Raw genomic sequence first — 27,821 nt, 5'->3', positions numbered from 1 at the left:
AGAGCCTTTGAATGAGAAGGAAAGGCAGATCTGAGTAAAAGTAAAAAAAAACAAATTAATGCTTCATTCACAGTTAATTGACCTGAACTCAACTGTTTTCTGGTGCCTGAGGAAATGTGAATGAGAAGTCTGTCTTCTGTTTTCTTTCAAATTTTATCAAGGATGAGCACAACATTTTGACAGAAAAGGAACCACAGGAATTTCAACCTGGCTGCTACCAGAAATACTGGAAACCCAGGCTGAGCCCAGATTTCCAAATGAAAGATGCTTACCTGCAGTGGAAGAACTTCTAGAAGGCTACCTAGTGAGTAATTGAAAAAGCAATCATATGCAAGATGACATGTTAGTTCTTATTATTGCTGCATTGAGCCAGATTACTCATATTCTATCATAAATATCTTACTGTGTCTGTGTTTATGGATTCATTATTAGTATCAGGCTTTTATATGCTTAAGATTCTGGGTAAAGATCCTATGAATTGTTTGCTTTTTGAGTCAGCTTGTTTGATGGGGAGATCTATTCTGCAAGAAGGAAGAGAAATGTTTGTTGTAGACCTAAGACATATAGTGAATAAATACTGGATTTTCTCTATCGGGAAAATTGAAGCATCTGGTCGTGAAATATATTCCATTAGCAAACTGGAAGAAACTGGCTTTTCCAGTGTTGTCATTACTTACAGCCACGCTCTCTCAATCCCGGGCTGTGTCTGAAGGATAGAGCTGGTCACCCTCAGTTCTCCTGGGAACAGGGTTGTTTGAAGTTCAGATGGAAGACACCGACGCAGTGGAGACGTTGGGGCAGGTGTGATTGCGTCTGCCTCGGAGAGCTGTTAGCCTGCATATTGGCTTTATCAGTGTGACTGGTCATTTGTGTTACACCAGTGTCTAAGAGATCTATCTGGAATCAAGGTTTCAATATTTTAGCCATTGAAGAGCAAAACACCGGAGATTTTTCAAACACTTGAGTAAATTAGGGTAAAACTAATCACTGCTGGTTTTGAGCATTTCTTTGAAAGGTAGGTTTGTAAGGAATGGAATGAAAGACCAGATTCTCTGTTTTTGGACAGCCAACATAAAACATGGCCAACCCCTAAACCCTGCAAGGATTATGTTTCTGAATAATGTTTTGGCATGTCCTGCTGTGTACCATAAATCCCCTTATCTTAATGTTGTTACCATGTCTGACCTGAGAGGAGACAGTGAGGACTGGGCTTACTGCAGTTGAAAAGTCACGATAGCTTTTAAAATACACATAAAAAGTGCCATTGATTTTCTGATAGATACAGGCATAAGATAGGAAAATATATACTTTCCTGCTAATTGAGATGTAGTTATTCTTCCTGTACGTGCCCAAGTTTTTTCAAAGAGAGGTAATGTGCTGCAATTTATTTTCAGAGCAACAAATGCTGATTTATCCTCAGCTATGGACTCAACCCTCACAACCTCTGGCTTCCCTTTTCCATAGATAGTGTATATATCAATTTATGATGAGGGGGTACATGTTGGGAGGAGGCTGCATGGACACAATGGTGGCAGACAGGCCTCTTCCAGCCAAAAGCTCATTCCCCTCAGTCCTGTGGGGTGCAAGGTCATCTTAGCTGCAATCCCACAAAAAGTCAGCATTCTCTGACTGCTTACCCCCTTAATCTTCCTTATTCAGGTGACCAAGGAGGGGTAACTTTATAAGAGGATGTTGTGACAGGATGAGGCGTAATGGCTTTAAATTGGAAGAGAGTAGTTTTAGATTAGACATCAGGAACAAATTCTTTACTATGAGGGTTGGCCAGGGAAGCTGTGGATGCCCCTCCCTGGAAGTGTTCAGGGCAGGTTAGATGGGGTTCTGAGCAACCTGGTCTAGTGGAAGGTGTCCCTGGCCGTGGCAGGGGGGTTGGAACGAGGTGATCTTTAAGGTCCCTTCCAACCCAAACTATTCCGTGACAACTCAGGAGGAAAAACACCTCTTTTTGTGCGCGTTTTTTCGAGGTGTGGCAACGTCGGACAGTTGGTGGGTACTTCTCAGCATCCCCGCGGCGTTCGGCTGGGCAGCTTCCAGCGGGCATTCCTAAGAGGGTTAACGACCCCCTCCCTCAGCCGGGGCGGACGGGGGGGCCCCCCGCCCTCCTCCCGCCGCCTCCGCCCCCCCGCGGAGGGCGATGAGGGGCGGCCCTCGCACCCTCCATAAAGCGGCCGCCGGCGCCGGGCGCTGCCGAGCCCTGCCCGAGCTGTCCCGCCCGGTGCTGCCCGGTGCCGCCCGGTGCCGCCGCCCATGCAGCCCGCGCCCTGCCCGCGGGAGGCTGCCGGCCAGGTGAGGGGGCGACCGGCCCTGGGGACAGCGCTGCCACCTGGGGTGGGGGTGCGGGGGAGAAGGTGGCAGCCCCGGCTGGCGGGAAAAATGTTACTTCTCCCACCTTCCGGCTGTGCCGCCTCGCTGCTGCGATGCTCGGAGAGGTTTGGGGGCAAAGGGGAGCGCCCTGGCCCCGGCTGCTTGGGAGGGCGGTGGGTGCCCTGCGGTGCCGCTCCCTCGGCGTCGGTGGGAGCCCTCAGAGCTGCCGGGGGGGGCCGGGGCTGGTCGGTGCGGCCGCTGCTGAGCGGAAGGGGGGAAGGAGTGGTAAAAGTCAACTGGGAGCAGATGAAATCGAGGTAAATCAAAAAGTAACTGCTGGTGTGTCGGTGCTTAGGAGACGGAGGGTGTGACACCGCCCAGAAAAATCGGCTCCTGAGTTATTTCATGTTACAGTGGGACTATGCTCAGCACATCAGAGAGGAGATACAGTCAGTGCTTGTGTTGGCGACAGGTGTTGATACTGGGCAGTTAATGAAGTCAGGAAAATTATTTTAAAAAAATAAAAATAAATGCTGACTATAATGGAGCAAGCTTTCACTAGAAATTGTTCTTCCATGTCCGTTAGATCTTCGGAAGCCAAATAAACTGCTCGGCTCAGCTTTCAGGTTGCTCTCTGAGAACAAAATCTAAGGAGGACCTTTGATGCGAATAATAACATTTCCCTGTAATGAGACATCTAGTCCTGGTCATTCTTAAAATCGAGTCTTCATCCTTCCCTGCTAAAAAGTATGTCTAAAAGATAGTGAGAAAGTAAGCAGCTACTTGAAGAGGGAATAGGGTATGAAATGCCCGTTGAGACTTTATCAAGTACAGTTAATGGCACCCTGTATAAAATACTTTCTTAAGGTGATTTTTTTTGGTGTTTGTTTGCTTGTGGGGTTTTTTTTGTTTGTTTTTTTTTTTTTGATAGTCTTTAACTTATGACTCTAAACTATAATTTCCTTTAGAAGAGTATGTTTGGATAATTTTAAATCTTCGCTAGCCATTAATATAAAGAATTAAAGCACAAAATATACCCACTCAAATATATGTGTCTCACAGGTTTGGGGAGGAAGAGAAAGGGGAGATAATTGCTATGGGCTCCAAAAGGAGTGATCTTTAACTAGAAGATGCCTAGATATCTACCTAGATAAGCGCTTTAGAGTATCCCTGTTGCTTTCATTAAGACTTGAGTCAGATTCAGTTAATGATTTGCATCATTAGTAACATGGATCAATGCAATATTAATCCCCCCTCACCCTCCCAAAAGCTCAAATGTGTTACTATGCAAAGGAGAAGTGTCAGATTTGATGAGAGCCAAGTTACTGATGCAGAAGAAAATGAAGGGGCAGCTGTTGGAGGAGAGGAATTGTTTTTGCATTACCATTTTCTCTTGTCCTTCACCAAAATGGTTGCTATGTTAATGCAGACCTATTTTCAGTCCATTTTTTAGTTGAAAGCAAAAGATAAATGATGGTTTAGGGTTAAAGATGTAAGTGGTGTGTGCTTGGCAACACAGGCATCTGACTTCAACTTCTGAAGTTTGAGGTAATTTGTAGAACTTAATGTAAGAACACACTGAATTTTGTCGTATTGTCTTCAGTGCTCTGTTAAACATATTACTTTATAAATATTGTCACCTGATCCTACACACAGTGAGTTGAACTAGCAAAATATGAGCATTGATCTTCAATGCATGTAGCTTGTCCTAGCTGTGCACCTTGTGATATTGCATGCAACTGTGGCAGTTCTCATAAGCTGATCTTGTCATAGGTCAATGAACCTGAATATGGAATCAAGCCAACATGCTGCATATGACCCATATATATAAAAGAGCCCAGCAGTGTTTGATTTGAAAGACTGACATCTAACTCTAATTGTAATGGAGACCTTTGCATCCAGCCTTTTCTGCAGCAGTGCCATTGAGTATGATTTGGCTCACACAAATGGTGATCTCTGCACTTGAGAAAGCAACCAATAACTTATATGTAATTGTGGAGTTATTAGCTTTTTATTCTCTGCTTGGAACACCCTTGCTCAATTCCTGTTTCTGGCTCTTGTGGTCCTGGTCCTAAGAGAGCTGTGAAACCTGCTCAGGAGAACCTGGATTGGATCCTGTCACCCACTTTCAGCAGAGAATTTTATGTCTCTACTCAAATTGATGGAGATCAGTGGCTTTGCTGGATCAGAAACAGTGTTATGGACTGACACTGTTGTTCAGGCTCATCGTACAGTGACAACTTGTTAGTGGTGGTGGGGACTCAGTCAGAAATCCAGGTATTTCCATTAGCATCAGAGGGCCTGGGGCAAGGCCTCTTCCATGGGATACCACCTCTGTACTGCAAAGAGCTTACAGCTATCAACCTGCTTCAAACGTTTCTTAGAGCAGCATCAAATATCTGTCTTGTTGTAAACCAAAGAATTTAAAATGAAAATAATTTCACTATTTTATTAAGCAGCTACCTTCTTAATCTGAATGGTGAGTGGGAACATTTTGGTAAAATATAGTCAAGATCTAGTTTGGGTTGTTTTGTTGGGTTTTTTTTGGTTAACAGTTGGACTTGATGATCTTAAAAGTCTTTTCCAAAAACACAATCTTACGATTCTATTTTTAAACTTAGCTGTTATAGAAAGAAATATGCAGTTGTCCAGCTTTCTCCATTTTAAAGAAGTTAAAGTTGGAGAGACTGTGAAAGGGAATCAATGGAACTGCTGCATGTTGATTGCATTCTTCGTTTTGCTCTTTCCAGTCCTGTAAATGTCATTGGATAGTAATATCTTTAAAAGTTGTGTCAAATAAGAATATAATTCCAAATGGCAATATTGTGCCTTCATTGTTGATCTCCTCTTTCTTGCTGACTTCCTCAGAAACCTCACATTTTTGTTTCTTTTTGCAATGTTTGAAGACATGTAAGGCACAGTCTTGGCTTTTATACCTTGTACTTTTTCTTTACTTTGCGTTTTCCACATTCATCATTTTTTCTATGTTATCTCTGTTTATGGCCTGGCTACATGTAGCTAAGAACGTGGTCTGTGATAGATATCCACTGATTTCAACATAGTCAGGAGTGTGATCTCTAGTAATGTACAAAACCACGTGGTCTTACAGTGTTGGGTGACTGAAAATTTTTAGCATGTGATTTGGGTGATTCTGATAAGGGTTTGGCATGTGAATTAGGAGAGCTGACAGAATAGCTAGGTTGTGGTTGGTCAGAGTGCAGCTGTCTCTATAGTCAACAGATTCTGATCAGCACAATTTTTAAACTGTAGGTTTTGTTGTCTTTCTCTGCAAAGGCAGTGCTTTACTGTTATGTAACAAAAGAGAGGCAGTGATTTTTCAGTTCTGATCTACTAAATCCTGATCCATTTTTTCCTACTTCTATCCAATGTGTCAAAGCACAATATTACCCCAAGGCAAATGGAAATGTAAGACTTTATGCATTTTTCACTGCCAGCCATTAAAAAAAAACCAACTTTCTTTTCCTTTGCATGTAGTTAAATAAGTCAAATTACACGATGATTGAAGATAATAAAGAGAATGAAGACCATGCATCTGAAAGAGGAAGAACAGCCATAATTTTTTCCTTGAAGAATGAAGTTGGAGGACTTGTAAAAGCATTAAAACTCTTTCAGGTATGTAATAATCGTGTTGGTACAGCAGTTCTGTATTTTTAAATTGTAAGGGTAGTTTTGGAATGCACTAGAATTCATTACATCAATTTCTTAAGGGTTTGATTCCTAACCTGGCTCCCACTTTGCACCCAAAATTAGCCAAAAAAAGGCAAATTTAAGTCTCAGAAATTAGATGCTGGCTGGCCAAAAATTTTCACAAAACCTATCATCTGTACTGACTAAAGACAGATAGTTTTGTCTTTTTTCCTCATGAAGAGAGAACTGGCTGTCTTCACCCTAGTGACCAGCAATAGGACACGAGGAAATGGGGCCAGGTTGTGCCAGGAAAGGTTCAGACTGCATATTAGGAAAAATTTATTTGCTGAAGGAATGGTGAGGCATTGGAATGGCTCCCCAGGGAGGTGGTGGAGGCACCATCCCTGGAGTTGTTAAAAAAAAATGGGTAGATGTGGTGTTTTGGGAGATGGTTTAGTGCTCATGAGGGGTAGGGCTGATGGTTGGACTTGATGATCTTGAAGGTCTTCTCCAACCTTAGTGGTTCTGTGATTCCAAGAGGTGGGTCTGAAGCTACTGCTGATGGCAGGCAGACACTGGGTGCTGGCTTACACTGGGGTGAGCCCAGTGCACTTGTCACCCTGCTTAGCCAGACTGGGGAACTGCAATTGCAGAACCACACTCCTTTAATTCCTGGGCAGCTACTTTGCAAGGAATATGTGCAGTGCCACTGTGCTCTGTCATCTGGCCCTGCATGTCTTTGCCTGGGGTTTTCTCTATGGTCCTGATATAACACGTATGTTTAAATAATTTTTTCAAGTAAAAGAAAAGTTAAATATATGCCCTGAAAACTACTGTTTTAAATCCCTTGCTTGCTTGTGAGATAATTATATGGTGGCTTGATTGGCATTTTGGGGAATTTCCGCAGACTCAGTTGCTAATCAGCTTCCTATGGAAGGGATGAAAGGAAAAGGTTTATGAATTTAAACCTCCTGACTGTGTCTTTCCCTGCTTCCTGAATGTAAATAAAATTGAAAGAATGCAGGTTCTGTTTCATTTTTCTCCTGAATGGGAGGCTTTTAAAAATCAAACCATTTCCCCCCCCGCCCTCCAATAAGAAATTGCTGTCAAGAGGTCCAATTAACTAATATAGCTTCCCAAAGGTGGTGAATATTCCATGGCAGTAGGAAAATATTTTAATTTATAGTCAATGTGTTTGAAAACATATTACTTCTTGCAAAACAGGAGAAGCATGTAAATCTGGTACACATTGAGTCACGGAAGTCCAAGAGACGAAATTCTGAGTTTGAGGTCTTTGTGGACTGTGACAGTAACAGGGAACAGCTGAATGAGATTTTCCAGCTCCTGAACTCCCATGTCAACATTGTCTCTATGAACTCAACAGAGCATTTCAATGGCCAGGATGATGGTAAGTACAAAAGGCAGTTCTGACCAAAATGCACTTCTAAATGTGTTGACTTGAAATCTTATTGTGGTGTCCACATCTGCGTTTGTGTGGTGTTTTCAATCAGTAGCTACCAGGTTTATGATTCTGTGTTGTAAAAATGTATTTTGGTTAATATGAGCAGGGCTGTATTGGCTGTTGTCATCTTGGAATACAGGCTGTTTGAGGCTGAGCTGGCACGTAGGCAAAGTCTTCAAGCAGGATTTGACACACAAGGGTGACAGAGGTGTAATACTGACGGTTCAGTTCAGACATTGATGAGAGTGAGAGATGGATTCTGTGATTTCCTTAGAATCACAGACAGGTTTGGGTTGGAAGGGCACTTAAAGGTCATCTAGTCCCACCCTCCTATGTCATCGACAGTGACAAGAGAAGATTTTTTATTTTTTTCTAATTGAAGTGGAATCAGATATGTTTGTCTGATGGGGAAGACTTTTTTCTGTGTGGGTAGTGGAAATGGTAGTTCTAAAAGTCTTTGTGGACTTGTGTAACAAGGTGGATCTCTAGTGGCAGTCATGTTAACAAACTTGGCCAAAAGGAACTTCTTGCGCTACTCGGTTGTTTTTGGGTGATCTCAAAATTTGGTGTGGGTTTGTTTTGGGTGTTTTTCGGGTTTTAATGAGTGAGATGAAAGTAATGAAATCCAGGTTTCAGTGGCTGTGCAATGGAAATCTGCTTGTGTAGGTGAGGACAGTTCCTGCACGTGGAGTGGATATGGTGGTGGTATCTCATCATGGCTGCAGCATCCACACCTAACCCAGCCAACTGAGCCTTTAGCTAAGCTTAAGTGACTGCAAGAGAATCCAAAAGGTTCAACAACATAGATAGGGTTGCCAAAACCAGTTAAAAATTGGGCTGTAATAGTATGGTTAAGGACAGTGTGGTGCTGGAACAACTCCTGGGGAGATCCTGCCAACTTCACAATGGGAAGTTTATATAGCTCTTGATTGAATTTTTTTTCTCTACCACATTTCATCAAAACCAGTTACTTATATCAGTGTGAAGAGGATGCCTTTTAACTTTAGTAGGCTTCATGTTCTGTTTACCTTTGCTTCCAGTTAAAGATGCCTAAAGTTCAGGCAGCAGGAAGTCTGTCCTGTGTATTTCTCAGCTACAGTGCTTGGCACAAGCTGGGAGGTAGGGAAAGTGAGAGCTGATGACTCTTGGATAAAACAGCTTACTTTAGCTCTAAGTAAGGGGAATTTCAATCTAACATTCCTCCTGCCCTTTTAAAGAAAACTGAAGAGCATCAGGACAGAAAAAACAGTGTATTGTCTGCTCTGCCAAGATCTTGGTTATAAGCTGTCTTTGTCTAAAAGAAAAAAAAGTTAGTAGCACAACTGTGATAATACATCCCTCTAAGGCTGCAGGGCCTCCTCCTCTTCCCCTACAGACCCCTGAGCAAAGCTGGATGTTTCTGATGTACATAACTACAGAGCAGTGTTTATTTCCCATGGTCAGTAAAGCAGGTTGGGAGGATTCAAACCTGCTGCCACCCTGCCCAGGGACCACAGGCAAATCACTTTGCTGCTCCTCTGCACACTTTGTACCCTAGAAGCTTCACACAGCAGTGTACACAAGGAAGCCTTGTCTCAGCGGAAGCCTCTAGATCCTACTCTAAATAGACAGTAATAATAGTTAAGGGCCACAGAAAACCATATTAACTGTTTCCTTCCCTGGACACTTTGGAGCTGGCTGTGCTCTGTATGCAAACTGGCAGTGACAGATGAGGAAGTGTGAGCTGTAGGCTGGTGCTAGATAGGCAGTGAATTCCCTTGTCTTATTTGTGACCCTTTTAATTTATAGATTTCGCTTGTAACCGCCGTAGCCATACTTGAAAGTAGCATTTCCTCCCTCAGCATGCTTGGTGTTATTAATAACTTTGTGGATTCCATGTGTTCCCTAGACATGGAGAATGTTCCCTGGTTTCCAAAGAAGATCTCAGATTTGGATAAGTGTGCAAACAGAGTGCTGATGTACGGGTCCGATTTGGATGCTGACCATCCAGTAAGTATTTCCTCCTCCCATGCCCAATCTTTAGTAAAAATGTTCTTTGTGGAGCTTACTTCAAAAAAATTGCTTTTCCTCCTCCCTCTCCTTCCCCTCAATGGCGCCTCTGTGGGTCTGAGCACCTTCTCTTGGGGGTTTCTTGTCTTTTTCCTAGTTCAGGCAAGGCTGTCGCTGACTTCGGCTCCCGTGCTTTTCTGCAGGCTTATTCATGTGAGAACTCCAGACCTGGGCCCTGTGTGGTTGCATACAAATGTAAAAAAAAAAAAAAAAGGCAAAAAGCTGTTATGAGGCAGACTTAGTTCCTCTTTCTTTTTTCCTTACTATGAATGGAGCAAACAAAGTGGTACTTGAGCAGTGCAAACAAGCAGTTAGTTCGGTAATTTAGAATAATCAAGCAAGTAAGGAAGTTTGTATAGATACTAAAATGAATACTCATCTGCTGAATATATAGTTGCATCTATAAAACCTGTGATCCTTACTTTGTAGTATTTGCTTAGTTCAGTTATTAAACTTATGCATCTACAGCTATGATGTTCCTGCCCTGTCCTCTCATTCTTACGCTGCATGCTTTTGTATTTTCCAACCAAAGAATTTTCGAGTGTCTTGTTTTAAATTAATTTATTTACTGCAGATTGGAAAGTAATTTAACTTTTTTTTCCTCACCAGGGTTTCAAAGACAATGTCTATCGCAAGAGGCGAAAGTATTTTGCAGACCTGGCTATGAGCTACAAATAGTAAGCACAACTGCTTCCACAATAAGCCTTCTGGGTGCCTAGAAATAATAGTGGAGTGGACTGGCAGGAGCTCACCTTCCCTGGACTCAGATCTCACTGGGACATGCTTGGCTTGGGAATCAGAGCTGGAGGGGCAAAATGAAGGGAGATGTAAGACAAGGTTAAAAGATATATCTAGGCCATCTTCCAGCCCCCTGGGCCTCTGATGGTGGTGAGGATCATCTTGTTGCTTAGCCACTGATGGCACCTGTGGCAGTGCTGATCCTCAGATGGGCAGTGATGCTGGTGTGGGCTTCCTGCAGTGGGGTGTGGTGTGCTTGGGCTCTGTGGTCACTCCCAGCTTCTCCAGAAACAGGTGCAACAAGCAAAGGGGGTGAACAGAGCATGTTGCACAGCTTGTGCCAGGACTTACTGACTCAGTTATGGCAGACTGGTCTCCTTTGAGAAGAAGAGGGAGGGGAGACAAAACCCGCTATGTAGCCCGTTGACTACTGTGTATAAAGTCTCTGGGCAAATGCTAATACTTGAGTTTTCTGGTTCAAACTAGGGCATGTGATGTGTAGAAAATAAGTTTTCCATTAAAAGAGACTTGAAGAGCTTCTGTCTTTAGAGATGCTGTTTGGAGAAGGAGCTCTCAAAGGGGTAGGAGCTTCATAGCCCAGTGTTGAAAATTCTTTCTTTTGTGCTGCTGTTGCCTGCTTGAATTTAGATGCCAAGTTCCTCAATTGGAAACGATCTAGAAATGGTGTATTGAGAACTTTACTGCACTGAGTGTTAAAGCAACTGGTTACTATAGTACAGCACTGGTTACTGTTAATGTGCTGTTAACAGAGATTCCCTTGGGAAAGCACCTGTCATACTGGTTACCTGGCTGGCAGTGGAAGATCAGGGTAACACTCCCATTGCTTTCAGTGGCCTTTAGGTGACACTCTTGCTATAATCCACTTTAATCAAGATGTTAAGTGCTAAATGGAAGAGATGGACTACAAATAATAGGTTGACAGTTGTCTCCTTTGCAGAGCAGTATAATTTTTACCTAGTATGTATGTTCTCTTTTTCTAAACCAAATCAAAATGGTAGTGAAAAGTAATTTCAGACAGAGAAGTCAAACAGGGAAAATGATGTGTTCGCATCTCCTGAAGCTGTAAAGGTTGTGCAGCTATTTTAAATGTTACTCTCTGCATTAGGCATCTAAGAAACTTTGCAGAACTGAAGCTTTCAGTTAATGCAAAAGTTCATGTCAGCTGATTTCTGTGAAAAAGAGAGCAAGCCCTTAGAGTGTAAGCTGTTCTGGACATAGACCAGATCTCACTGTGTATCTGACAGTGCCTAATGCACCCTGGCCAGGTATCACAGCCATATAGATGTTAAATTAGTAGTAGGTAAATTAATCACCTGTTATTAGCCATTTAACAAAGAATGTCTTTTCTTCCTCTTCTCCTTTTAGTGGTGACCCAATTCCCAAGATTGAATTCACTGAGGAGGAGATCAAGACTTGGGGAACTGTGTACCGAGAGCTTAACAAACTTTACCCAACTCATGCCTGCAGAGAGTACCTTAAAAACTTACCCTTGCTCACCAAATACTGTGGGTACAGGGAAGACAATATCCCCCAGCTGGAAGATGTCTCCCGCTTCCTGAAAGGTAATGTGCTAGTTGTTGTTCACAAAAAGGAATTAAGGTCCATTGCAAATCACCTTGCTATTTTGTGGGCACAAGAAAACATCCATGGTCACTTTTGCTTGTATTCATTCTGGTCCTTTAAGAGGCCTTCTGGCTATCTGTGTTTCAATGTATTGTGTCTTGAATACATACAGTGACACCTGAGGGGCAATGCTACCTCTGAAGAGACTGTTCGGATTGGCTAAAGAAGTAGGCAGCTGCACTTTGTTGCCTTGAGGCATGAAATAGTAGGAAATCCACCTATACAGAGGTAGGGACATTCTTACTCCATGTTTGCCATTCTCAGGTTTAGGTCTGTTTTTTCTAATCATGCCTAACTTTTCCCCTGTGCTCTTGAGCCAAGATAGTGCAGTGACTTTTACCACATTTGAACTAATGTACCATGTCTCCATTCCTTTTCAGAGCGCACAGGTTTCACCATTCGCCCTGTTGCTGGATATTTATCGCCCAGAGACTTCTTGGCAGGATTAGCATTCAGAGTTTTTCACTGCACTCAGTATGTTAGACACAGCTCGGACCCCCTCTATACACCAGAGCCGTGAGTCATTTAATCTTGGGGTACAATTTGAGTAAGAGCTTTGAATCTCACTGCCCAGAACAAAGCTGCTTAAAAGCTGTTCAGGAACACCAGTGAGGAAACTTACCTTTTTAAGGTGCTGAAGACTCAGCCTTCATGCTGACTGTAATGAAGTTTCAGCATGTTCAAGTGCCACCTTCATAAGTATGGGATTTTCAAAAGTACAACATGTTATTAATTTAATATTCAGTTGCCTCATGTGGAGCTCAGATCAGCTTCATTTGAAAATCTGAGTTTATGCACTTATGTAGAGCTGGTATGACCTGCTCAATTGCTTTTAGCTAAACATGATTGACACTTTTCCGTCTTTTGGATATTAAATAGTGTAACACAGGACATTGTGTCTGTTCAGTGGTGCTACTTTTTCACTCTACTACAAAGGCAGATCCTGAGTTTTCTTGTTTTGTTTCTTTTTCCAGTGATACCTGCCATGAGCTCCTAGGCCATGTCCCTCTTTTGGCTGAACCCAGTTTTGCTCAGTTCTCCCAGGAAATTGGTCTTGCATCACTGGGGGCATCAGATGAGGCTGTGCAAAAACTGGCAACGGTGAGTGTTTCAGTGCCTGGTGATCCCATTAAAAGCTTCGGGCTTTACTAGGCTGATCCCACTCCATGGAATAAATTTGGAGCATCACATCAACATTATCCATACCAGCTGCTTAGACCTTTGTGTTGTACTGCTTCTTGGCTTTTAGAGCATATAGGAATTTTCCATCCTAGGAAAAAAATACATTTAATGTTGATAAGACTTGGTATTTTTCTTCACTTGCCTGTCAGGTAAGGGCACAACTTCTGGTGGTAGATCACTTCTTCCAGGTTGAAATTCCATTATTTTTTTCTTCCAAACAAAATCTTTTTGCTCTAGGAATATGATACAATTATTTTAAAAGTAACCCATTTATTCAATGTGTAGAATTAATTTAAATTGTATGGTGTTTTCATGGAATATGGAGAGTACTAGCATTATTTTTTCAGCCAAGAAATTAAAATAATATACATTTATTTCCTCAATATTAGTTTCTGGATTCTTTGGCAAAAATGTTTCTAAGATGAAAATTAAATTTTAAATGAAAAATAATTTATGCCAGTTATAAAAGAATTGGTTTGCTTCCCCCCCCCCCACCTAGTGTATCTAGTGATAAAATTTCTACTACCTTCAGTGGGAGCAGAATTAAGCCATCTATGAAAATAGCTTTCCTCCTCAGAGGAACTGGCAGAAATTCTGAAATCCAGCAAACTAAACATCTTTAATGTTACAGGCCATTAAGCAAACTGTAGTGAACTGATGTTTTCATTCACTCACAGCCAGTGTTTCTTTTAAGCTGAAGCTGTCAAATCAGGACAATATTTTTCAAAACAGATTTACATCTCAGTGTTCTACTGATGTTAACAGCTTCTAGCCTAGTTGGGTGATCTATAATACAAATCTTTCTTATGAGAAACATGCAATCCTGTGGTTCTTCACCCTTCCTTTCTTGCCTCCTTCCTCTTTAAATGTTTGACAAGGATAACCAACTGATGACTGATAGCTGCAGCTGTTTGACACTCCCTACAAATAGAAGTGCGCTTGTATAGTTCATCACAGCATCTTTGCTGAAGACTGAATTATTTTACTCCCATCTCTATTTCAGTGCTACTTCTTCACTGTAGAGTTTGGCTTGTGCAAGCAAGAGGGACAGCTACGAGTTTATGGGGCTGGCTTGCTCTCTTCAATTAGTGAGCTCAAGGTAAGAATATCTACTGTTTATTTACCTCTTTTCTTTGTGCCTGATTATTATTGTCACTGTTGCCCTGCTTTTTACGAAGTATAATTCTAAAAATATTTCTTTGGAAAACTAGATACCTACCTAGACAATCTGCTTTTGGATATATGCTGAGGAGCTCCCATGTCTTTTGCAGGAAGCATTAAATTACTGGTATTTCTTAACAGAATCACTTAGGTTAGAAAAGACCTCTAAGATCATTGAGTCCAACCATTAACCCTACTCTGCCAAATCCAGCACTAAGCCATATCCCCAAGTGCCACATCTGGATGACTTTTAAACACATTCAGGGATGGTGATTCAATCACCTGCCTGGGCAGCGTGTTCCAATATCTGACAATCCTTTCAGTGAAGAAGTTCTTCCTAGTGTCCAGTCTAAACCTCCCCTGGCTCAGCTTGAGGCCATTCCCTCTTATTCTGCCACCAGTCACTTGTGGGAAGAGACCAATGCCTACCTCTTTGTAACATCCTTTCAGATAGTTGTAGAGGGTGATAAGGTCTCAGCTCAGCCTCCTCTTCTTCAGACTAAACAGCTCCAGTTCCCTCAGCTGCTCCTCATAAGACTTATTCTCAAGGCCCTTCACCAGCTTCATTGCCCTTCTCTGGACACACTTCAGCACCTCAGTGTCTTTCTTGTACTGAGGTGCCCAAAACTGGACACAGCATTTGAGGTGTGGCCTCACCAAACATTAGGTTCCAAGTAACTGTTTTCATAATAACGCTCTGCTGGTTTAACCAGATTCTGAAAATACTGGTCTTGTTTATGCATGAGTCTTGTGTCTGAGGACTCCCTTTTTTCACCCAGATCGGCAGAATATGACTGTTCATAGTTATTCTGTTTGTTTAGCTTTAACCACTGTTCATCTGCAGATAGAAATATTAAAAAAGCAGTGCACTAAATATTGTCTTAATTTTTTTTTATTCACTTTATCTCATGTAATCTTCCTCGTGGATTATTTTGGTGGTGATTTTCCTCTGACAATTAACACACTATATGACCAGCACTCGCTCTCTGGCAGTGCCAAAGTCAAGCCTTTTGATCCAAAGATCACCTGCAAGCAAGAATGCCTCATTACAACTTTCCAGGAGGTTTACTTTGTTTCTGAAACTTTTGAAGAAGCAAAGGAAAAGATGAGGTACAGATTTTACAGATTTTTTTCTCTGTTCTATAAAAGCAGGTTTGTTTTCATGCCTATCTCAGTAGCAGCACCAAACACTTTTATTCTTATAACAATTTTATAATTATCTCTCATGGGGCTAGAAAACCGAGCTTAGTGTTTACTTGGTCTTCTGTGTATTGGTTGGGAAAGATGATGAACTATATAAAACTACAGTTGTTTTTTTTAAGAAACTAGTTTAGAAAAGTGGTTATTGATACTGATTGCATACAAAGGATGCATTTCTGTTTTGTAAGTAACTCCTTTTTTTTTTTTTTTTTACTTGAATAGAGAGTTTGCAAAAACCATCAAACGTCCATTTGGTGTGAAGTACAATCCATATACTCAAAGTGTGCAAATCTTGAAAGACATGAAGAGCATTGCCAGTGTGGTGAATGAGCTACGTCATGAGCTGGACATTGTCAGTGATGCCCTCAGCAAGATGGGCAAGCAGCTGGAAGTTTAACACCCCTGTCAGCAGTGTGGTGCACTTGGCAACTCTTTTCTTTCCCTATTGATTTCTTTCTAGGCATGTGATGTGTTGTGTGCAGAACTCTCTCCTTTACAACTAGAAGAGTGAATGGCCCATAAGGATAATCACTCTTATCTTGTTTGTCTGTGTAAAGTCTCTTACAGAATATATTCCTCCATCCCCCTTGGATAAAAAAGGCCCAGAGTTGCCTTTGAGAAGCTAGTGGGGGAGTAGAGAAATTGCTACTCTGGAGCAAAAGTGTGGTCTGTGGATCAGAGCTGGGATCAGATGCTGCAGAAGGTGGCTTATAAGGCAATAATGGAATAATTAACCAGAGGAAAATGTCTGTTTCTTACTGTAGTAGCCTACACTACTAATTTTATGAGATTGCTATAGGCTCAGATAGTCGGGATTTTTCTTGTTGTTCTTGATACTGCACCTGAGGGAAGACCTTTCCTTAAAGTAATAGCTTTTACTTTTTTCCCCTGATTGAATTACTTTAGCAAAAAAATACATCAAGCCATCAGGCACTGACTTAGCACAGAGACTAAAACAATTTTCAAATTACACTTTAATATTCAAATTCATTTAATTGGTTCTTAAATAATACTGGAGTTTAAAATAACAGCCAACATTCACAGGCTTTTTGTAAGATGAATTATCCTATTGATTGCTTGGTCACTTCATGGACCTGCACAAGCTGCACAAAGATACATTTTGTTTCTTCTTTACTAGGCCTGAATACCTTTGTTTCCTACCAAACATAACTGAAAGGCCCAAGCATTTCATAGCAATTTTGTGGTTATGAATGCAACAAACTACCTTGTAGCATAAAGTATATCCAATTCCAAAAAGCACTTTACAAGTGGTAGGAAACGGTGTCCTGCTGAATTGACTGTATCACATAGTACCAAACTTTTCAGCGCTCCACACTTTGAAGCATCCTCCATAGCTGTTCAAAGCTGTGCTGGCTGCTCTTTTTGTTGACTCTGTCAATGAAATGAATGTGAAATGAATGTATGTACAGGATATGAGACATTTGAATGGAACATCTGTGATGTGCAGGGTGTATTTATTAGCACACTAGGGGCTGAATCTTTGTAGGTAGAGCTTATCAGGAAATCCAGAATCTGCAGCTGTGAATGCCATCGGAAAAATGGACCGAAATCTTAAATATGCTGGAGATGCTAGTTCTGGAGTTTGAGAACTGGAGAGGACTTCATGAACCTCTTTGCTTGAAAATGAGTTTGTTTCATATGTTTCCTAGTACGCCACATCCGCTCCATAAGCGATTGCTGGCCCATTCTTTCCAAATATTCGCTGTTAAAGTCAAGTCTAAGTCATTTTTTTCTGTGACTATTAACCCACCGTAAGTTTTTTTTCAAGAGCATTTAAGACATAGAAATAAGGTCTGTAACCTTTATGGCTTACATTACACTTTAAAATAGGTTTTAGGAACTCTGTCTTTCTAAAGAAGAGACATTCTTCTAAGTGAGTAGTAAGAGAGCATCTATTTTGTCTGCTTCTGTGATAACAGTTAATATTTAGCTGCATTTTTAAAAACATTGGAATGACAATGTTGAAATATGCATAGATCAGTGTTACTTCAAATCTTTGAGCTATATACACATTTCAAGTAGGAGATTGTTATACTTTCAAGTAATCTGGAAAAGCAGCAATTGTATCTTTATTTGCTCTTGTGTTAGCAAAAAAATTAAGCACACTGCTCGAAGTGATACAGAGAATATGTATTTTCATGGCATTAAAACCTTTCACGCATCCAGACCTTTTGGCGATGTAGAAGAGTAATTTGAACATTCTAAACTACTGTGGAGGCTTTACATGTCAATGAATAAAAAAATAACTTGGTTAATTGTTACCAGCACAACCCCCTTCACTTCAGCACTGCAGCAATAAACATGAAGGACTCACTTCTGGCTAAGGGTGTGTGTATTTTATACCGTCGTTCGGATACTCCACGCGTGTGACTTGGAGCTGTGGGGGCTGAGTTGCGTGACGCGTTTTCTCCTGGTGTTTGAGAGGCTGGGCCGGCTCCGCTGTCGGAAGGGGTGTGCGGAGGCAGGGTGCTCCCCCGCCCGCCGCGGGCTCCGGCTCCGGGCAGTTGTTCCCGAAAGCGGCAGCCTGAGCTCGACCCCGCCGCCGGAGTGCGGGTCACCGCGGCACTGGGGGGGCAGCGGGACGGCAGCTGCTGGGCACAGCCACCCCCAAACGCGCCTTGAGAAAGTCACAGCGTGGCCCCCGCCCTGACGCGGAGAGCTCGTCCCGGCGCTAACGCGGCCGCCCTGAGCGGACCGGCCGTTCCCGCGCGGGGCGCGGAGGCTCGGGCTGAGGCGGAGCCCCGCCGGACCCCGCCCCGTCCCGCCTCTTCCTCCCCGGCCTGCGGCGGGAAGGGCGGGGGGCTGCCGGCCCCATGGAGCCCGTCATCTTCGCGTGGGTGAGTGGCTGCGCGGCGCGGCGCGGCGCGGCGCGGTGCGGGAGGCTGGAGGCGACCCGAGGCCTTGGGACCTGGGGCCGCGAGATGGCGGCCGTGCCCTCCCGGGGGCCGTGCCCTCTGAGGGCGGCCGTGCCTTCCCCGCGGCCGTGCCCTCCCGGCGGCAGGGCCCTCTGAGGGCGGCGGGCGGGACGCGGAGCCAGCCCGGCTGCCCGCGCTCCCTGGGGCTGCTGCGGGGCTGGCCCCGCCGCTGCCGGGCCTCGCCTCGCCTCGCCTCCCTGAGGAAGGGCGGGTCACCTTCCCCCTGCCCGTAAAATGAGCGCGGTGGTCAGGGTGCGGTGAGCCCCCCTCGTGGCGGTTCTTCGGCTCCCTGCCGCTTCGCAAGGCAGCCGGGAGCGTGCGGGGCTCGTTTCGCTTCAGATCATTTCTCTCTGTGTGTGTGATTCATCAGAACCGTGATTTTTAGCTGATGAGCAAAGGGGGGCTATGGGCCATTCCGTGGGTTTCTCTCTTCCTCCTTGTCTCTCGTTGCTCTGCGGCAGTCACCGTTTGGTGATAACCCGTCCGTCTCGGAAGGGCAGATGAAGGCGTGTTCTGTTGACAGACACCCGTGTGTGGCTTGCATTCCTCAGGCACCGGTGTCTGTCTGCACCTTGCCTCGGCTTGCCTGTCCCTGTAGACTTGAAAATTCATTGGAAGTTATAAGCTCAAGTGAGAGCTTGTGACAAGCCTTATAAAAGGAATTATGTCTGTTAAGTAGTAACACGCTCCAAAACTGTCTACCGGTAGTAGTGACTGTGAGAAAACAACTTGATCTGCCTGTTGAGCTCCAATCTTGACACCTCATTTTCCTGCTAACTATGGGCTGAGGTGAGTAGCCTGTCTGAAAAGCCATTGTTTCTGTAGGTACAAAACGTGCATTGGTAAATGCACCCGTTTAAGATACACCAGGTGCTGCCTGGGGGGGGGTCAGACAAGTAGAGAGTGACAGGCAGGGAGAGCACAGGGGAGGTGGGGAGAGTCGCCCCTGGGGGTCAGCAGCGGGGGCAGCGGAGGGGCTGAGCGGTGCTGATACTCAGAGCGTGGGCAGGGAAAGTGACTGAATCTGCCTTTGTGAATGAAAGTTGCTGTTCAGTGTTGGACTTTTAGTACTCCTGAAATTGGCTCAGACATTTCTTGACATTTTGCCACATTCAAAGCGGTTACTTTCTGTGATTGGTTTAGTCGCTACAATTTTGTACTTATAAATGTATAATGATTATAATTGGCATATATCAATTTTGACCACTTTTAAATTATAAAGACTTAGCTATTGAGGGATAAGTGTTCCTGCATTGCTTGTTTATGTTTCAAAATAAGGTAGCATGTCTTTCTTGTATGGTTTTGAAGAGTGAAAAAACATAAAGCACTGGCACTAATAAGGTCTTAGGGATGAGTGGGAAACATTAGCATTAAAATTAAACAGGCAGGAATCATCCTGATAATGAGGCTTTCCTCCTTGGTAACTGTTAGCTTGCTGCTAGCATGCCAGACATATTCCAGTATGTTTCTTAAAATACTGGGGTTGCAAGGGCAGTCTTAATGACAGGAAGTTTAGGACATCCTTGGTCTGTAATTCCGTGGGCCCTGTGTGACAGCAGGAAGAACAAATATTGCAATTTTGGGGAATTTTCCAGAGCAAATACTTGTAGGTTAACATGTGACATGTTCCTGACAAGCTTGTTTGCTCTTAGGAACAGGTATGTATCTGTTGCCTTTTTTTTTAAAAAAGTGCTGGCATTCTGTGTGTATTTGAAGGGTGCAAACAGCTATGGACAACTTGGTCTTGGTCATAACGAGGATGTGCTGGTACCTCAGTCACTGAAAGATGTTTCCTGCAAATGTCAAGACATCAAAAGCATTACTGGAGGAGGAGGACATTCTGCAGTTATCACTGGTAAAAACATTGCACTTCCAAGGAGTGTATGACTTCTAAACACTTTTTTCCCCCCTCCTGCTTATTTGCTGCTGCCACCTATCTGTGACTTCTGTTCATGAGCAAGTACCAGTTCTTAGCTGCAAAGCAGGTTTCTCCCATGCCAATTAACTCAGTTTTTTGTGAAAACGGGGAATTTTGTGGTTTACTTATCTTCTGTGTTACTTTATAGCTACGTGAGGACTTTCTTAACCTGTTTCATGTAACAGCTTTTTATACAAAGCAGTCAATTTTCCTCTATAGAGGATGGGGTTGTGGGAGGAGCCAAGTGGAAGGTTATTGAATCTTGGTAAGTTTTAAGGTAAGGAGCAGAAGATAACATCAGGTCTTTGAAAGGTTCTGCTGTATGCCGTAGCTAATTAAGGGAAAGGAGGGATGCAGACAGATCTGAATGGGTTGAAAAACTTCATCATGGATCTTGGTGAGAGGTGCCTGTCTTACTGCATGGATTGTCTTCCTTGACAAACCCAGCTATCCATAGCTGTGCTTATTCAGAGGTGTATCTGATGCATCAGAAATAACTGTTTCTCTTTCTTTTTTGCTTGATTACCATGCCTAAAATGGCATGTAGTCACTGTTGTTGTCTGTCACAGGATCTCACAGCCTGTACACGTCTTTTTAGTCTGTGGAGCGGAACATGATTTTTTTTGTTGTTTTTTCTTCCAGGTGCAGGAGAACTCTTTGTATGTGGCCATAACAAAGATGGGCAGTTGGGACTGAATCACACAGAGAATGTACTGAATTTTACTTTGTGCACTGCCCTGTCTGGCTTTTGTGTAAAAGAAGTTGCCTGTGGCTGGGATTTTACAATCATATTATTAGGTAAATCTGCTTCTGTAAGAGCTGGAGAAGTATGTTGATACAGAGAACATACTGAAAAGTTCCACATTGCTATTGCAGTCACAGGTTTTAAGCTACTTGCCTTGCAGGCTGAATTACTCCATGTTCCTTGTATCTCTGTGAACTTAAGACCTTTACTGAACATGGTGTGTAAGACCAGAAGCCTGTGGCCTCCGTGACTTTGGAATGGGACATGTTAGGTCCTTTTTTGAGCTACTTGGCTGTGACATTTTGCTTGTTAGAATGTTACAGTGCTTTGCTTTCACTCACAGATTTACTGATGAGGCTCTAACTCTTCATTTTGCAGAATCTGGCCTAGTTCTGTCCTGTGGGTCTAACTCTTTTGGACAACTAGGAGTTCCTCAAATATCAAATCCATGCTTGATTCCACAAAAGATTGAGGTAAAGATTTAAAAGGATTTGTGCTTTGGAGCTCTGTACTTTATATTGCTTCTAGCAACTTACAAAGGTTGTCTGACCTCAGTGGGCTTAAAGCCAGGCTCTTCAGCTATTTTTTATAGAGCCTGTTTTTTACAATACTCTTACAAACTAAAGGACCAAAGATGGTCATTGACCCAGAAATGAGAAGCTTGGAGTGCTTTTCTTGTTGTATGAAGAAGCTGCACACTTACAGCAAAAATTTTTCTCTGTCCTTAGGCATTATAACATTTCATAATGTATTTTGATAACATCTGCAGAATGAGTCTGATGCTTAGATGATGTAAAGTGATACTAATGGTAGTGAAATTGCATGTTAAGTCCAGCTGTGAAGTTTTGCCTCAAGTTTGCAAGATACTGTATATGTTTTGCTACATGAAGGTTATGTACCTTCACCATACTTTGTTGGAAGCTTCTGCTTAACAGCTTAAAGTAAAACAAAATGACCCAACAGTAATCCACCCATGGGAAAAAAGCACCTGCATGATGGAGTTCGATTCTTTTGATCTGTTGCTCTTGTGCTTCTTGTTCAGCAGTTCTGTTTTTTAAGTATGTGCTGGTTTTTAAGTGTATTTATAACTGTCAAGAGTTCCTTGCCCCCAAATGAGGACTGTAGTATTATTTCTTGCAGTAAAAACAGTTAGATAAAAATAAGCTTGGTCACTGCCAAAATAATAGAAATGTGATAAAGTATGTAGCTGCAGGAAAACTAGATGTGCGGGAATAAACTTTAATTTTATCACTTTTGAGATGAAAATGATTTCTACTTTTGCATGTAAAGGAACTGACAAGTCCATTGACTTGCTTCTTACCTAACCTCCAGTATTTACTAAACGATATCAACTTCCAAAAAAATAAGATGGAAAATTCGATGACAATTTCTCTGATGTTGAGAGTGTTCAATTGTAAATGCTAAATGTTGGACTCTGACAGCATTGCTCATGTTGTTCCTGTAAGTCATATGAAAGTCTTTGGTGATATTTGTAGGGGAGGCACTGCTGAGTGTGAGTAGGGAACTGGGAATGTAGCCCCACATTAATTACTTTAAAATGTTTTTAGTAGTAGGTACTGAGACTTGTGTAACATTAGAGAAGCTTTCCTGTCGTTGGCTATAAGCCTAACAATTTAAATACATTTATCACAGGAATTCTAATTAATCCCTAATTTAAACAGTAGTTTCTTATTTGGAGAACGCTGAGGAAACGCTTTTCCATCCACATGATCTCTCAAGCTATAACTTCAGAGTGGAAAGGATTCTCAGACAAGAAATTTAGCCTCATGGCTCATGCCAGATACTCCTTTGCTTTTTTTTAATGTGGGAGTGGAAGGACATCTGATGCCCTAGGGAACACCTAGTGAATAGGGATTAATTCACTTGCTGTTTCTGTATCTTTAATGTTTTCTGGCAGTATGGTGCCTGCAAAATGGTGGTATTGACAGTGCTAATCTGAATCTGTGTCCTCCCTGACCACACAGAATATTTTCCCTTTTGGTTTGTATCCTGTTAAATGTTTGGGCTCGATGCCATCTATTTTAAATAGTGTTACATCTATGAGAAAAGAATAAATTTTCAGAGTACTCATGTGAAGAAATGCCAGAATTTAAGTACCCTGTGCAAACTTAAGTCACTATTATTATGCACACATGATGTGGTGTAGTGTTCTTTTGCATAATCATATTGGGCAGCCTTCAAGGGTGTAGGTGGTACATATCAGATATGTTGCTTGTGATCACAGGACTTGGTGAGACTGAACAGGTTGATGGAACTTACTGCTGCTTGTCACTGGTATTTGCTGCAGAGGTTTTGGTGTAATTTTTGAGGAACACTGAGTTAAAATTAAGAAACAGACATATCTGTTGCCAAGAAGCTTCTTTTTTCTTGTGAGGTTATTGACTGTGGCTTTTTATTTCTTGCCACAAACCTGTACATTCAGTTGCTTTGCTATTTTTTTTTCCTTTTTTTTTTTTCTGATAAGATGTTCCCACAAATTTTTTGCCAAAATTTAGTTTCTTTGTGATACAATATGTAGCATGCAGCTTGGAATTTTGAGAACTATTTTCATAGTGTTCCACTTCTGCCTTTGGCATATTTTGCTTGTAGAGGCACTAAACACAAAAAGCAACTTAAATATATTTTTCTTTTACTTGAACAGTCTCTCAAAGAGAAGGTGGTGCATGTTGCTGCTGGACTGAGACATGCCCTTGCTGCTACAGGTAAAAATGACATCATTCTTATTTCAATGGCAAATGAAATGGAGTTTGAATGGCTTGGAGGGGCAGAAGGGAGGAAGGAAGATGAAAGTTATTTTAGCTTCTGTTATTTTTAAATTCTAATTGAAGAACAACAAACTACTCATGTTCTTTTATTTTGGTTTAATTTTTACATGAACTTTGGTGTGGATTCCAGGTAGTGCAGGCTAGCTGAGGATGCAAAGCAGATGCTTGGAAGAAACGTGGTATCTTCAGTGTTTGTATGAGTACAGGGAATTAAGCTTTTATGTGCTCAGTAGATATCTTGATTCAGGGGTAGGTCAAGTCTCTGGAGGGTCCTAGGCGGGACACAAGTGACTATTCCCTCAGTGTGCTGCACAAACATATTAGCATGAAGAGAAGGAAAGGGCAGAGAAAGTGCAGTGAAACTTACAGCAATAAATAGTGTCTGTTCTTGAGGTGCTACAGCTATAGGACTTCTGTTACTGAGTTCTCAGTAGCATCCTGATACAGGTCTCAGAGAGTTGCTTAGTATCTTCTGAGTATCTTACCTGTATAAATAAGACTACAACTGTTTGTTGCTTTATGACTTCACCAGGGTTGTCCATACATTTATGAAGTGTGTTTGTTACATAAAGGTCTTTTAAAGTATAATCTGAAATAGTGAAAACAAAGTGAATGTACCTTTAAAACTAATTAATAAGTATCAGTGTTTTTGTTGGTAGCTGATGTGTTTTAATATCTTCTATCTGTGTTTACTCTGGAAAGAGAACGGTTTGGTGTTTCAGTGGGGAACTGGCATGGCATCTCAGGCAAAGCGTGCAAACCAAGGAAAAACTCTCCCTCTGTTCTTGACAGCAAAGGAGCCCTGTGAAGTAACAGGTAATCCAGGAATGCAATTCCTTTTTAAAGGTGGATAAAGCAGAAATATAATTTAGAGTGACATGTAGTATCCCTTTATTATAAAGCCACTTGGTATTCTAAATGTGTAGTGGTGTATCTGAAGCAAAGAGTGGGCATACAAGGTCATAATTACGTGGGGGGGGGAAATGAGTCTTGCAATGTCTATGGCCCAAAAGCAGAGACTTTTGTTACAAAATTCATCATCATCCTGTTACTCTTGATACAGTTCTGTTTTATGTCTGTGCATGGAATTATATTTGCTGTATGAATTTTACGAGACTAACTTTTTTCTAGGCCTGGAAGATGTGAAAGTGAAGAGTGTTGCTGCAAGCTCCTATCATTCAGTGTCACTCACAGGTAGGCCTTAGGTATAGAAGTGAAAGTCCTTGTCTCAGCCCATAGAGGTTTTTGTGCTTTAGAAATATTTGTCAATTTTGATTAGACTGGTAAAATTTCATCTAGCTTTGTTAGTGCTGGTTAATTGTTTTGTAGTAGTTTTGAATTCTGAGAACTTTAATTTCTTTAAGAGTTGGATCAATGTTTTGAATTCTCTGAATTCTGTGGGGTTATTCTTGGGGTCTTGTGTAACTTAGCCCTTAAAAGTAAGGGTCTGAGCTCTTTAATGGTTAGAAACTCTGAAAGGATTTGTGGAAGCTCATGGCTGGGTAAAGTCTTTGGAGCTGCAGCATGATGCTCTGCATTGGTTAACTCTGGATGGGTGAGTGCTGGAAGCAGTGTGACCCTTTCTCCAGGGAGAAGAAGGGTATGTTAGGTGGTTGTGGCTATCCTGCTTCTGCTATGTGAGCTAATGCCTCTGTGTGGAGCTGTGTTGTGCAGGGATGTGAGATGGTCTGGAGCTATCTTGGGTGAGGTAATGTAACAGTGCAAGGTTTATTTAAAGCAGTATGATGTTGCTTTGATCACTAAGGGGCTTTTGTGATGTCTGCCTTTTGTTTTTTGATCTTTAGGCAGTGTTCCCATGCTGGGGTATTAAGTATTCAGTAATAAAAGTCTAAGAAGGGTTTTTTTTTTTTATTTGGCAGACTGGGAGAAGGGGAAACAGAACAGCTTTTCATGCTGTAATCTTACAGTTTTGAAGGTTGGAAAAGATATGAACCTTATGAAGACAAGTCTTTGCCAAATGTTTTAGGAGCAAGTTCATAGCAATTATGCAGCCATATGCTCCCTCTGTCATCATTAAATGGAGCACTGGAATATTTACTTATGCAGACCTACAGAGATTTATTTGTACAGGGAAATGTTACAAGATCTAAATTATATTGAATTCTGAGACACAAAGTATATGTGCCATTAGTGAAGAAGAACTGTAAGGACAAGTAGAATCTACTGTAGCTAATTAGCACTCTTTATTTAGAGTTTAACAGATTATTCTTTTATACTTTTATTTTTATTTAAGAGAGCAGTCTGTTTGGCATCAGGGGGACCAAGAATAGCCAAGTTAAGTGCCAAAGATTTTAATAACATGTCGCTATTTCGGCCCTTCATCCTGTGAGATTCTTGTTATTACTTAAAATACTTTGTATTTTGAAGATGCTCGATATAGTAAAGATACTACTGCAGGGTGTAGCATTTAAATGGGCATTTTTTTCTAGGAAACTCACACTGTGATGCAACTTCTTTTGGCTCTGTTTCATGAGCCACCTGCTGGTAGGATGCCAGCTACTTGCAGTCAGGCAAATCTTTGAAATACAGGCAGGGTTCTTGCAAACATGAGTGGCAGTTAATTTAAAAAAAGGCTTGTAGTCTACATTTATCCAAGTATCACTGGCCTGAAACCTCCAGTGATGGGAATGTGGTGCTAAATCTTAGTGTCTAAGTTTTTGTTAAATTCTACCCAAGAAATGAGAGTTGAACATGTGACATTTCCTAGGATAAAGAAAATGCACCATCTGGAGAAAAAAAGGCAGTGACAGAGGCAATGTATGTTAGTTGTGGAAATACTAATGGTCATGATGTTTTTCTTGGTTGAAACAAGCTGCTTCCATCACCTCCTTTTTTCTTTCCAGAAGTACTTCACTCTGGAAAGGAATTTATCTGTTTTAGTGGAGAATTCAAATAAAACAATTGCTTGATATGGTTTTTCTTTTCATTTTGTTGTATTGTTTTATTGAGAAATGTGGAAATCCTGCAGATGACTGTCAATGATGTGTAACTGGCTTTCTCCCCATTGCTTCTTCTCTCGTGTTTTTCACCGGCAGTACTATAGTCAGTTTCTCCTGGCTCATTCTTTCTGTTAAGGTTACCAAACTGAGATCATTAAATACATTGTAGCCTAAGTTCCATATTTTATTTTTTTTTCCCCTGGAAGATTTACCTCTGTCATGCTGCTGGTAAAGAATTCAGTGCTGACCTGAGACTTCCAGAAACATTGGACATGTGTTCTGAACAATTCCACCTTGCAAATGTTATGCCTTTTAAGTCTTCATGTATTTCACATCTACAAGATTTCTTTCTTATGCTTGCAGCTTGTACAGGGTGGCAAAGGGGGCCTTGTGCAGCTCATATTCTGTTAAGTGTTTCTTGTGGATAGTATTTTTTTTGACATGGAGGACTAGAACCTGGGCAGAATGATTTTGTGCTGGAAAGACTGGACTAATGATACATAATGTTTGCAGAAGGACTCATCTGAACAGTCATCTTGCTACTGTCAATGGGTCGTTAGTCTGTGAGCAATTCAAACTCACACTAGTGTAATGTGTGAAGCAATATAAATATAATTATCCCTGTGGGTGGAATCCTAGAGTGTGGACTTGAATAAATGCTTATTCTAGAAAAGAGGGGGGGACCAAAGCAATTACTTCACAGAAGTTTCTCACTAGTTGTCTGATATTGTCTTGAGGCATGATGATTTAATTTTGCCTTGTGATGGGTGGTACCTGCTTTAGTTGTATCTTCATAGCTGTGTGCCACAAAGAAGTGACTGAGCAAGGCGAGGCAAAGAGCATTAGACTGTCCCTGCTTGGGGGATTTTACTGAATTTGGTCAAGCTAAAGAAGGTTGGAGAGTTGTGAGCAGAGTTAGGAGTCTAGCTTGTATAGAGAGGCTGGAAGACTGTAATGCAGAGTAGGAGCAGTCAGCCATGCTTTGAAGAGTCCCAGATACTGAAGGGGAGTTAAATTATTTGCTTTAATTCAGAGAGTTATTTACTGCACTTAATCAAAGCTTTGGGATG

General features: G+C 41.9%; 3 protein-coding genes across 4 annotated transcripts in view; 2 read left to right on the top strand and 1 right to left on the bottom strand.

Annotated features, from left to right (window-relative positions):
• TMEM86A (transmembrane protein 86A) overlaps positions 1-27,821 on the bottom strand; it is a 526,280-nt gene that overhangs the window by 233,822 nt on the left and 264,637 nt on the right. The window lies entirely within an intron of this gene.
• TPH1 (tryptophan hydroxylase 1) lies at positions 168-17,731 on the top strand. The gene is made up of 11 exons (XM_051622275.1): positions 168-304; positions 5,818-5,955; positions 7,195-7,378; positions 9,321-9,421; positions 10,091-10,158; positions 11,606-11,802; positions 12,244-12,379; positions 12,838-12,964; positions 14,049-14,144; positions 15,183-15,316; positions 15,629-17,731. The coding sequence occupies exons 2-11, from the start codon at positions 5,839-5,841 to the stop codon at positions 15,801-15,803; spliced, it is 1,335 nt and encodes a 444-aa protein (XP_051478235.1). The 5' UTR covers positions 168-304; positions 5,818-5,838; the 3' UTR covers positions 15,804-17,731.
• The window catches only part of SERGEF (secretion regulating guanine nucleotide exchange factor), a 157,671-nt gene continuing 148,050 nt past the window's right edge, over positions 18,201-27,821 (top strand). Inside the window, 7 exon segments of the mRNA XM_051622270.1 lie at positions 18,201-18,264; positions 20,059-20,197; positions 20,903-21,058; positions 21,384-21,478; positions 23,668-23,728; positions 24,494-24,607; positions 24,923-24,985. Of these exon segments, the coding sequence (XP_051478230.1) occupies positions 18,241-18,264; positions 20,059-20,197; positions 20,903-21,058; positions 21,384-21,478; positions 23,668-23,728; positions 24,494-24,607; positions 24,923-24,985 (652 nt within the window). The 5' untranslated portion in view covers positions 18,201-18,240.

The sequence above is a fragment of the Apus apus genome, chromosome 5 (assembly GCF_020740795.1).
Source record: "Apus apus isolate bApuApu2 chromosome 5, bApuApu2.pri.cur, whole genome shotgun sequence".
NCBI classification, from domain to species: domain Eukaryota; kingdom Metazoa; phylum Chordata; class Aves; order Apodiformes; family Apodidae; genus Apus; species Apus apus.
The sequence above is the reverse complement of the archived record's forward strand: the minus strand, read 5'-3'. Positions and strand labels throughout refer to the sequence as shown.